Raw genomic sequence first — 12,176 nt, 5'->3', positions numbered from 1 at the left:
GAAATATTATATTGTTGAATTGTGAAAAGAATAAACAGCCACTGTCCCAATTTTGGATTTGGATCTGGATCAATATTCTCAAAGCTGTGATAGAGCCAACTCAGCCAAGTGAGATGCAAGAGAAGTGATGTGTGTTTGTCTGCTATAATTTTTCTTTATATTGTGTAGATGATTGTAGGCCTAGTTGCTTATAAAGATTACCTCGAGAAATTTCAAAAATATAATTTTTTAATAATTTTTCATAAAATGTGTACTATATATATCGAATTAAGAAAAAATCAAAATCATTTGATATCAGAAGGATAATACTCGTATTCAGAATGCAATTTCTGTGTTTCTGATGTACTCTCAGGTCCTACAAAAATGCTGTGCAAACGTCGCTATCCGAGCCCTTTTAAGGTATTAAAATATCTTTTATTTTTGTTAAATGTACAAACACGCTGGAATAACGAAGCCTTCCGAAGTTCATCATTATCAATCGACTGCGGAGATTACAAGCTGTCTCCAACTGTTGTGATCTTGGGCTAACGAAACAATTTTGGAGGAGGTGCTGGACATACTGCAAGTACTGCGTGATCATGATTGTTGCTGCTTCTTTGGTAACAATCTACAAATTCTAGGGAGAGTTTGCAGTCTTTGTTAAGTAATAAGTTCGTATGCCATGAATGAAGCCAATAATCGCATTTAACATTCTCATAGGTCTTGCGGTTCTTAGCCAATAATATAAGATTTGGGGATTTCCCTCTGCCGAGAAAAATCATGCGCATATGGGGCGGAAATGATGTCTGGATTGGCATGTGACCGGCTGTGACTTTATCCGTGAACTTTTGCGTTACATTTCCTGCAGATATGGAAGCCTAATGGTAATGTTATGAACTCGCCATACAGCCGAATCAGTATTCAGCTTTTGGTAAATTCATGTTACGCATGAATTATCTTTGAATTAGCGAACAAGGGATTAAATCTTTAGCTCAAGAGGGCAGTATAACACCCTTCTCAAGAGGGCAGCATATCAATTTTTAACGGAGATGTCTCAGGTGGTGGTCGCATTGCATTCTCTAAATTCAGTAAATTTTCATCGTCAACCGTGTAATTGAATGGGATTATTTTGAAATTTTAAAACGCTTGAAATATCACAAACAAATAGGCCTATGTTAATAAATAATATAAATACAAGCTAAAACCGTTGGGGTTCGATAAATGAACCCCACAAAACTAACCGAGTATATGGAATATGCCATACGACCGGGCGGTTTCACAAGTTGCCGGCTCAATCATGCCACTCGCCGTCTGAGAAGTCTATCGGTTTCAGTGCGTAGTTTATTTGAACAGTGATTCCTATCAAGTTGCAAGCACTTTAATCAGGGAAGTAGTAGTCTAAGACTACTTTCCTGATTAAAGTGCTTACTCTACGCTCAGTTAGCTGCTTTAATGTTATTGTAATGGATTGAGGCGATTGCATTGAAACCTATAAATAATTCATAACAGTTACGTGATCAGCCGATTCAGTGGCCATTATTTTACTAGCAAATCACCGGCTGAATTCGTCATAGGTTTGCGTTGTTAAATGAAACTCGTGACACATCTCAGTAGTTCAGCTATAAACTGCACTAGTGTTTTTGTTTTGCTCTCATTATAAATTGCAGATACAAATGTAGGAGCCCGTTTGCATAACCTTTGGAAGCATTGCAGAACCAATACTGACCAACAAAATGCGAAATGGCGATGACACAAAAACATGCCAAAGTGGTGAGGGCTTGCATCAAGATCATTATTTGTATCATCGTATTGAGGTCGTATTTTCAGTACCAAGAATTCAAGAAGATTACTAAAGACCTTCAAAGAGATGAACTTACCAGTGAAAAGTTATTTGGACCGCTGAGCAAAGAAGATGCTTTGTTAAAAGTTGAAAATGGTAAGTGTTGTTCCTTTGGAGTATTGTTCTTCTTTGCTTATTTTTTTTTTTTTTTCTTTTTTTTTTTTTTGGGGGGGGTAATTAAACATATCTAGAGTTATATAATGCAATATACTCTGAATGTTGGTTTTTTTTCTTTCTTTCTTTCTTTCTTTCTTTCTTTCTTTCTTTCTTGAAATGTTGCCATTTTAAAGCTAAATTGGTCAAATACGACGTAAATGTGAACAAATCCACGCGAAAATTTGCAACTGTTAATCTAAAATGGTCCAACATTGGTGGGGGATGATTGTATGGACCATCCTCCCTTGTCAAATTGTTTGGGATGCATCCCCAATTCCCCCGGTATGTATGCCAATTATGTTTATATATTCACAGAATGACCGTTAAATATATTGGAGACAAAGACACATACTCCATGAATTAAGGTCAACTTTTAAGCTACGATAGTTAATGATAGTTAATGGGGGTGAGGTTAACTAGGCCCCTGGAAATGATGCCATTATGGCTCATAGTGAAATTGAAGATAGAAAATCGGACTGTAAAACCAAATGTATGAATCTTGCCCGTCTTAATTGTCAACTTAGTTTGGCATAATACAAAAATATTTTACTATGTTTTGTTTCTGTTATATAACAGTGTTAAGTAAGTGGACGTGTTAAGTTTAAACAAATTTGTAATAGATTTTGAATAAGTGTATAGATAATGCTAAGTTAATAATTGAATCGTTTGCGATCAGTGATTATTTCTTAGCTAATGCAAAGTGTACGTCGTAGTCGCAAAGAGCAAAGAGCAAGAATCACGTTAGAATCCATATCATTGGTCAGTATTCAATCGCCCGCAATCAGCGATCGAATTATAATTTGACTTGACTCAGGTACACGTGCTACTTTATCTGTATGATATTAGGTCGCCGAACCTTGGTGTGTTATTATTTGTTTTGGAGAGTTTCTCTATCTACAATACCAATAGCAAAGGTTGTTCAGGCTACCCGTGTCTCATTCTCTTGTACATATATTTGCTTCCGTTGTAGGTATACAATCATGGCCATCGTCACAAGGTTTTGGTTTTCTTGATGTGGGTGATTTTACCAGATTGTGCAAGGGAAATCAGGCCTGCTTTATGCAATATTTATAATATTATTTCGATTTTTGAAACATAAGACATAAGCCAAAAATGGATTAAAAATTAGTAAACATTTGTGGTAAATAAAACTTATTGCGGTCAAGTGCACTCAAAAACAAATATTTTACCGAAATTTGTTAAATATTTTAACACACACAAAAACAGTCTACGAAAACGCATTTTGAAGTTTGACTTTCCTCAAATAGATATGAAAATTGTGGTTAGGCAAGTTAACCGAGTCGGTTATAGAAAACAAGTTATATCGGCGCACACGGCAAACAAGCATAATTATTTCATGCCTTATTGTAAAAATGTAAATCATTTAAATCACTGTGCATTTACTATAAATAGTTCATTGCGAATCAGGGCATAATAAGACGAGAGGGGAAAAGGATTTGTAGACTTTAACATGTCATAAATATGTTAATATGCATGTAATTGCTAGCATGTGAACATAGCCTGGATAAAACATGAATAACACAGATTTTCTACTCACTTGAATATTTACCCGCACCAAGGATTTTCATTTGTTTATTTGAAATTAAAGATAAATATGATAAATAACACGTCTGCTTGAACTTAAAGTTTTATTCTTCCAGGCTTAATATATCTACAAAGCACATGTTACTTATTACTGGTGTGGGTTTTCTAATAAGTTAAAAATTTAATAATAAGACAAAAGTCCCCACAAGTTTGAGTAGTCATAAGTCTAAGCTCAAATGTGACCTGGTCAAACGAAATGAGCGTAAAGTCGCAAGTTAGGAGTTTCGAGACTTTCCAACTGTTGAAGTGATGTTCTTTGCGTTGGCAGTGGTATGTCCTTTGTGAATGGGGATAGAATTGAATGTCCCCATTCACAAAGGACATACCACTGACAATACAGGTGTCTTCAAACAAAGAACAGCAACTCAACAATTGGAAGGTCTAGAAACCACTAGTTTGCTATTTTTCGCTGGAAACAGGTCACAAATAAGTAAAAGCATTACAACTGATATGACCGTGTGGATAATTTTGTTACAATTCGTAGAACAAGATACTTGAAAGAGTATTTAGTTACATCTCAATTATTCTGCAAGGTGTCTTGTCCATATACAGTGATGCAAAAATCGATTATTGTTGCAGTAATGTTGTGAAGGAACAGGGTTTTTAAATGGGGCCAAATTCGTTACCCTGCGACACAGTAAAATATCTATGAACTTCATTGAAAATTTATAGCACGCGTTTTCGAAATTGCGAGGTAAATAAATTACTTCTTGCTTATTTTACGGTGATTATTCGTACACTTGATATTTCTTCTTTCCTATTGCAGATTTATCGAGCAGAGCTTTCGCGCTTCGTCATCCACTCGGATTTTTTACTGAAGATGACGAAGATAATGAAAACTGCACCAGGAGAGGGATCGAAAGCTTCCCAACCCTTCTCACTAATGAACAACGTCTTAACGGGGCGATTATCATCAACTTCTTGGTGGCTTTCTATATGTGTGGTATGATAGGATATAACTGTGACATCTATTTTGTGCCAGCACTTGAAGTGATTGTTGACGGTAAGTTTGTTTGTTGTTTGTTTGCTTGCTTTGTTACCTTTATTTAGTTATTGATGATCGTGGATGAGCTATAATTGAAGACCGAATTAAAAAGACTAGTTTGCGTCTGACGTCAGGGCAAAGACGTGACGTGATTGGTTGCTGACCTGCGCAGTACAGCATTTTTTTTTGTCTGGTTGTCAGGACGTCATAGGCAAACATGTTTTTTTTTAATTAGGACTTCAATTATACATGGTTTGGTGTTGGTCACAACTGATGCACAGCAGCACTGACTCAATTACCAGAGTTGCTTCACTCCACACCTCAGACCATACATAATACCTTAATGGTCTCAGCTCCACACTCTCAGAAAAATGGTTCTAAAATCTGTCTTCTACTTTCATGACTTTGAACCTGCAACCGTCCTGTGAGGAACAAGAAAAAGGTCTATAGACAAGATGATATGATGTGCTGAAATCGGGGGGGGGCACTCCCACTTTGGACGTGACGCGTATGTAGGGCTATTAAGACCCCCTTTTTCACCATCGCTGTTACCCAAAGACCCAGTTTCCTTTAGATCTGTCACCCAAAGACCTAGACCCTAATATTTCCATCTGAACAGCAACAAATCGTCTATCACTGATTTTTGAGGCTTCTTTTGGCTCTCACCCAAAGACTCCCTTAAAAATAAAGTCATATTCTCACCCAATGCCCCCCCCCCCCCTAATTTAGATCCAAACGGTCCCTCTCTCACCCAATGACCCCATATTTTGTACACTGATTTATACTCTCACAGAAAGCCAAAAATCATGCTCTCAGGCTTGCAATGACCCCATATTTTGCTCTCACAGGATGCCCCTTACTGGCCAGCCCTACACCTATATCCATTTCATATTGAAGTGTCACCCCCGGGGATGAAATGTAACCGTTTAGATACAATTTTTTCTGTAAAACAATAATGTAACATTAGCATAGTAAGCAAAGAAAGATTGCAGTGAGAGAGGTGTAAAATCGTACTGCATGGGATGGAAGAGGGGTAGTTTCAAATAAAAAGGAATAAAGATCTTACCATTTCGGTTACCATTGTTAGGAAATCACGTTCTGGAGGGTTGTTGGAGCAGAATTATTAATAATTATTTGTGTGTGGAATAATTGATTAACCGGGTGGAAAATTATTGATAAATACCACCAGATATACTGGAAAATACTGACCGGGAATTTTCATGTTGAAAGCTGATTTGAAAAATGTGTCTATATAAATGGGTCTACATGACTCCTACTTTTTAGGCTAAAATGGCCAAATATGATGTTAATTTGGTCAGAAACCCACATATCAAAATATTGGAGATTTATCCCACCCCCGGAATCCATAATGTTCATAACAATATCATAACTCCTACAGCTTAGGCCTATATATAACTCTAAATTTATTCGATCTGTTTGCCTTTTTTGTCTTTTGCCATGTACCAATGTTTAGTTTTTTATTTGTTAAAAAACTAAAACTAGAACTGGAAAAGGTCATAGTTAGGGCCTAAAACTTTATTTTTCATCTGATTTATTTAGCACCCATTTTTTAATTCAGCTTTCAACATGAAAATTCTTGAGTATTTCCTAGTATTACTGGTATTAACCAATAATACCGATATTTCCCACCCGGTTAGTTGTGCCATACTGCAGTTACTGTCCGTTTTCCTATACACAATACACAGTGCTCTCACCATTGACGCGTGACCTCTACAAATGATGTATGTTGGGAGAATGGACACTTGCCTAGTTAACATCACTGTGTGAAAAATAACCAGCCAATATTTTATTTATTCTCCAAAACTTCTAGCAAATATATTTCTCTAACATGACCTAAAATTACAGCTAGGTTAGATGTTCAGAAATGGTCGCACTTTTGTAAAATATGAGTGAGGGCAAGGCATAGCTAGCCAACTCCCCGTGTTAATTGAATGGAGATTTGACCGAAAATATTGGTATCGGACCGCTCACTTCTGAAGGATGCCACAAAAAACGGTAAAAGCTACATTTAAATTATTCTAAATAGGTTCTAGAAAATAAAGTTTTGTAACATGTCCTAAATTTTTAGCTAATTTAGATGTTTGGAGAGGGTCGCACTTTTGTGTTTTAGGAAGGATATGTAGGCCCTAAACGAAAGATAACACCAAAAATATGAAGAAATTATTTCCAAACCGTGTTAAGTCAACAATCATTATGTTGCTCATTTTGAAGAATGCTGGTTAACAAAAAGCAGGTCTTTGTCTCATTTCGTGAACAATGGTACACATACATTGTTTCCTTTCGTTTCCTTTATAATCGGTTACCCAACTGAAGCTATAATACCAGCTTTATTGCGATGTCGCACATTGAAAACAGACACTTGTACACAACCAGAGAAGATCTGATTTAATCAGTTGAGCTGCTTCAATGAGTGTTATCTTGGTTTACTAGCTTTTAATGGGGTTTAAGTCCTGCAAAGGTCGAGATGAATTCTACTGTAGACATGACTGCATCATGCCACACACAAAAAGTTACTAGCATTCAAAGAACTTGTCATTACAAAATTATGTAACATGATCATGAAAAGACAATATTGATGTTTAAGATCTTAATTATATCATTCATAAACAGTTCAATTCGGGATGTATAAATATTATCTAAATTGACATCCCTATATGGACAATGGATCTATTATCAATCAAACATATCCCGTTCTGTGCTGGTATCCAGCAGGTCTGCAAATGTAAATCATTGTAACACCTGATAACGACAATTGACTATTAATATTATAGAATTGGTGATGAACAGTGGTGATGATTTCATTGCTGTCTTGTTGGTAAGAAGAAAATTTGGCCCAGCATTAATTCAAAAGAAAATATCATATTTTCATTAAAATGTACCAAAGTTTAATGTGTTTGGTATCAATCTGGACTAAAATTGAATCATTCGCCAAATTTGGTTGATTACTGCACATTGCATCCACAAATAAAAAAACATATCCAGCATATTTCACATCTGCCTCAATACTTCTGGTAGAATAAACAACCCTAATCTCTGTTTGATCCCGGGTTTCTGATAGCCATCATATCTTGAAGGTCATCACAAAAATAATGCATCTACCTGCAGCAATGTTTGCTTATCTTAACTTGCACTGGGATCCACAACATGCGCATCTATCAGCACACGGTTCTTTAACCCCAATACATTTGTACATTCATTGAATGACTTTGAAACTTTAGGTACAAAAACTCACACTCTGCAACTTAGGTCAATTTTTGCACTATGATTGTTTAATTGAGGTTATTGGATTATGTCATTGAGATTAGGCTATTGTGGTTCATAATGTGGGTCACTGTCTATCGGGCTATAAGAGGCGGTAAACTGGTTTAAGCCATATCAAAGGTCGCGGTTTATTTGGTGTTTTTATAAGTCCATTAATTTTGATTTTAAACAAAGAATATACGCACACCATTTTATCCCGTGCATATCAGAAAACAATAATAAAATAAAATCCAAGCATATTGTGGTTTTATTTCTGAGCTGGGCATAATTTTAGCAAAACAATTGCGGAGTAAATCTAGCAAGAGTGAAATTAGATATTTTCACAAAGTCATGCCTATATGGTGCCTCCTCCGTAGAGGGCGCCCCAAAAATGGTTCTTCAAAGGGGTACAGAACCTTTTGAAGAAGGGTGCTTTCAGTTTAAAGAACTGGGGGGGTCCATTCTTTAAACCTTTCTTTCTTAGAGTACATGGTGTGTCAAAATGAATGAATGTTAATTGAGCCAGAGTACACTTTGGCGGAATTATGAAATTAATAAAATGGACGATTATTTACAACTGCTCAAACTATGCTTTAAATCACTGCAACATGTTATCTTTCTTTTTTGACTGGGAACATGAGGACGGTACGTTACAGATAGGTCAATATACATTTCTGAATCAGTATACATCTAAAGAACCGTTTTTGGTTCTTTGAAGAAGAACTGTTTCAGCTTAAAGAATAATTTAGAAGCTTTTTTGGGTCTGCGCTAATCTAAGAGAGAAATCATTTTAAAGAACCAAACAGTGATATTTGGAGTTGATCGACGGGAATTATATAAATAAACATAATTTTTCACCATGTTCGCCGTCGCAAGTAATTTGCTATTTGCGGAGAGGAGATAAGTTTAAATGACCGCTTATGGGTTCGAATTTCAATCAGAAAAAAAAAAAAAAAAAAAAGTTGTTTGCTTGCCCTCAACCGACCGACCCTAATTTTGGAAATCAGAAAAAAGTTTTTTTTTCTATTTACTGTACAAAAGAATACCGACCCTATTTTTGGAAATTCCTGAAAAAGTTTTTTTTTTTTTTTTTTTTTTTTGCATTCTGAAGATGTAAAAAAAATGTATTTTAGAGCTTGTGTTCAACATTTTAGTTGTTTTCTAATATTAGTTGATTCATTTTGACACCAAAATTGTCTGATTTTTCATATTTTGAGCCTTAATTAATACAAACATTAGAGTTTCCTAGTAATTAAAAAAAAAGAAAAGAAAAAAAAAAAAAAATCCCGACCGACCGACCCAATTGTTAAAATTCAATTGAGGGCAAGCAAACAATTTTTTTTTCTTGGCCTAATCATGAACCTCCCAAGGCCCAGTGGTTAAGGCGCAGGTTTCGTAAACCTGAGGTCCAGGGTTCGATTCCTAGGCGGGATCACCTTTTCTACTTGTCTCCTTTATTACTTGCGACAGCGAACGTGGTGAAAAATTATTTTGAAAGAACCTTTTCAAGATTTTCCGTATTATTGGACAAAGGGTTAAGTCAAATTATTAATGCAATTCCCTTAAAAACAACGAGTCTCTACGCTATACAAGGGTGTTAAAAAGAAGCGAACCTGGTGAAAAATTATGTTTATTTAAATAATTCCTGTCGATCATGCCACTGTTTTTCCATGTAATATTTCCTCACAGGGAGGATGGCAATTTATTTCTCGCATTTACGGCCCTAGCTACAATGGGCTATTTGCTGGGAGGAGATAAGTTTAAGTGACCGCTTATGGGTTTTAATTTCAAACAGCCTATAAATCATGAAGCTCCCGTGGCCCAGTGGTTAAGGCGCAGGTCTAGTAAACCTGAGGTTCTGGGTTCGATTCCCAGGCGGGATCACTTTTCTTCTTGTCTCCTTTATTACTTGCGACAGCGAACGTGGTGAAAAATTATATTTATTTTGAAAGAACCTATTCAAGATTTTCCGTATTATTGGACAAAGGGTTAAGTCGAATTTTTAATGCAATTCCCTTAAAAACAACGAGTCTCTACGCTATATATACAAGGGTGTTAAAAAGAAGGGAAAAAAGAGGGACGATACATCTTTAGAGGAAAGGAAAAGGTAAATAATGGTAATAATACAACAACCGGAATTGAGTTTTTAATTGAATTATTCATAACCTCATATTTAGTTTAATTTCAAACTCATTTATATCGTCACTTTGTTTCTCATTATGTATTCTATGCTATAATTTCTTGTGACAGGCGGGTAGCGTTTGTTTCATATCCATTGGGACTATATAAAACCTGCTGGTACAAAACCTGTACAAAGTCGGCATAGCTCTATCACACACAATAGCGACGAATCCCGCACTGAAATGTCGCGACTTTATAATGGTTTTGTGGAAGCAGGTCTATAATAAATTTTGGCCCTTAATTAATACAAATAGGCATTTTATGCATTATTGTTTATTATCACTGATAAAAATCACGCTTGCTTGTCGAAAAATATGGAAATTTTAGTTTTCACATTTGATAGACATATTATAAATTTAATGTCCTTAACAAATCGGTATATTGCGATTCGTATTAATATTTATTCAATATCCAATATTAATTTTAATCATAGACCCTTGAAATATATTTCTATAAGATAGATAAGACTATAAGAGCAAGCTTTAAAGTTAAAACAGAATCTTTTGAGGAATGAAGATAATATATAATTTGCGTTTTTCAGCAAGCCTACGACGTATACCCAGTACACACATTGGCAATATAAAACAAGCAATGTGTAAATTTACAGTATTACAAAGGCGGAGGGGGAAAGTATTTTAATATGTCAATATTATGTTAGAATATTTTAGCATGAAAGAATAGAAAGAGTGTTAGAGAGAGGGGGAAGATAGGGAGGGGGAGGGAGGGGGAGGGAGGGGGAGGGAGGGAGAGGAGAGAGAGAGAGAGGAGAGATAGAGAGAGAAAACAGTAAACGAGTGTAAGAGAGAGAGAAAAGAGACAGAATTGAGATAATAAAAAAAAAAAAAGAAGCTCATAAAGGGACAAAGAAACAGCACTTGAGAGAATAAAGGTGTGAGAGGGGGAATAGGGAATGAGGGATTTCATATAGAGCATGTTTAAAAAACGGATATGGGGAAGAGAGGGGAGGGGGAGTGAAGGAGAGGGAGGTGGAGAGGGGAGGGAGGGGAGGGGAGAGGGGTAGATATGTCAATATTTTACTCTTGTGTAGGTTGTTGCAAAAGCTTTAGGAACGTCGAAACGTTGCAGATCATACCATTCGATTTTTAAAAAGCGACACCATGGCCATGCCACTTTTTTGCGATTTAAAACCTATTTTTGCCAATCATTGCAACCCACATGATGATATCATTTTTTGTTAGCGGTTTGTTTAGATATTCAGGTCACAATATTCATTAGCATGAAGTGAATTAATTGCACAGGATGTCGTTAAATGCGTCGCCTACTTACCATGATTACGTTGGAAAGTGCAGTGAACTTAATAGGGGCTTTTTGTGGGTTAAAAAAAAAAAAAAAAAAGAAAAGAAAATGAAGTTCAAACACGCATGCGAATAATGAGTTAGAAAGAAATAACCCAAATGGACTTTCTGTATGTTTCTCCTCACAGAATTAAAGATCAAGCCCGATGTTGCCGGTGCTACTTTTATGGCTATTGGGAGCTCAGCTCCAGAATTTTTCACAGCAGTGATAGGTATGTATATCTTCATATTATCAAATTGCTCAATCTTGTATTAATTAATAAATTGCGATGGCTTATTAAGTGGCTAGGCAGAGACCATAATCTTCCTGCATGATCGCGACACCAACTATTTGAACATGTTGAAGCAAGCAGTACGATCAATGTGCGTTTTCCAGTCGCAGGATTTCCATGCAAGACTTTACTTGAGAGTTAATCCTGGAGTTTTTAATCATTTTCTCTTTGAAAAATTCATCATCATCATGATCATTATGATCGTCGTCGTCGTCGTCGTCGTCGTCGTCGTCGCCGCCATGTCATATATTTCTCATCTTCATTATCATCATCATCATCATCATCATCATCATCATCATCATCATCATCATCATCATCATCATCATTATCATCATTCCCAAGCAGCTTTTATGTCAAGACTTATCAAGCCATTAACAGCTGTTATCCTTACGATAAAGCTGACGGGTTGGCGCCTAGATAGCTATTAACCTCCTTTTTGAAGCTGGTCCGTTTCACAATTCCAGGAATGTGAGGCGGGAGCACATTCTATGTGCGGGCCGCAGATGGAATGAAAGACCGCACATGACTAACAAGATTAGATCTTGGAATTTGAACTGGACGTGAGATCTAACTGCGCGGCG

General features: G+C 36.2%; 1 protein-coding gene and 1 non-coding gene across 2 annotated transcripts in view; both read left to right on the top strand.

The window, feature by feature from the left end:
* Positions 1–12,176, top strand: part of LOC140171259 (sodium/potassium/calcium exchanger 5-like) — a 69,793-nt gene that overhangs the window by 48,502 nt on the left and 9,115 nt on the right. Inside the window, exons 2-4 of the mRNA XM_072194489.1 lie at positions 1,647–1,915; positions 4,347–4,583; positions 11,452–11,535. Of these exons, the coding sequence (XP_072050590.1) occupies positions 1,720–1,915; positions 4,347–4,583; positions 11,452–11,535 (517 nt within the window). The 5' untranslated portion in view covers positions 1,647–1,719. The remainder of the gene's footprint in view (positions 1–1,646; positions 1,916–4,346; positions 4,584–11,451; positions 11,536–12,176) is intronic.
* On the top strand, positions 9,637–9,710 carry Trnat-agu (transfer RNA threonine (anticodon AGU)). The gene has a single exon. It is a non-coding gene; the product is annotated as a tRNA-Thr (tRNA).

The sequence above is a fragment of the Amphiura filiformis genome, chromosome 15 (assembly GCF_039555335.1).
Source record: "Amphiura filiformis chromosome 15, Afil_fr2py, whole genome shotgun sequence".
In the NCBI taxonomy this organism is placed as follows: Eukaryota; Metazoa; Echinodermata; class Ophiuroidea; order Amphilepidida; family Amphiuridae; genus Amphiura; species Amphiura filiformis.
Note: the sequence above shows the minus strand (reverse complement) of the source record. Positions and strands in the feature narration are given on the sequence as shown.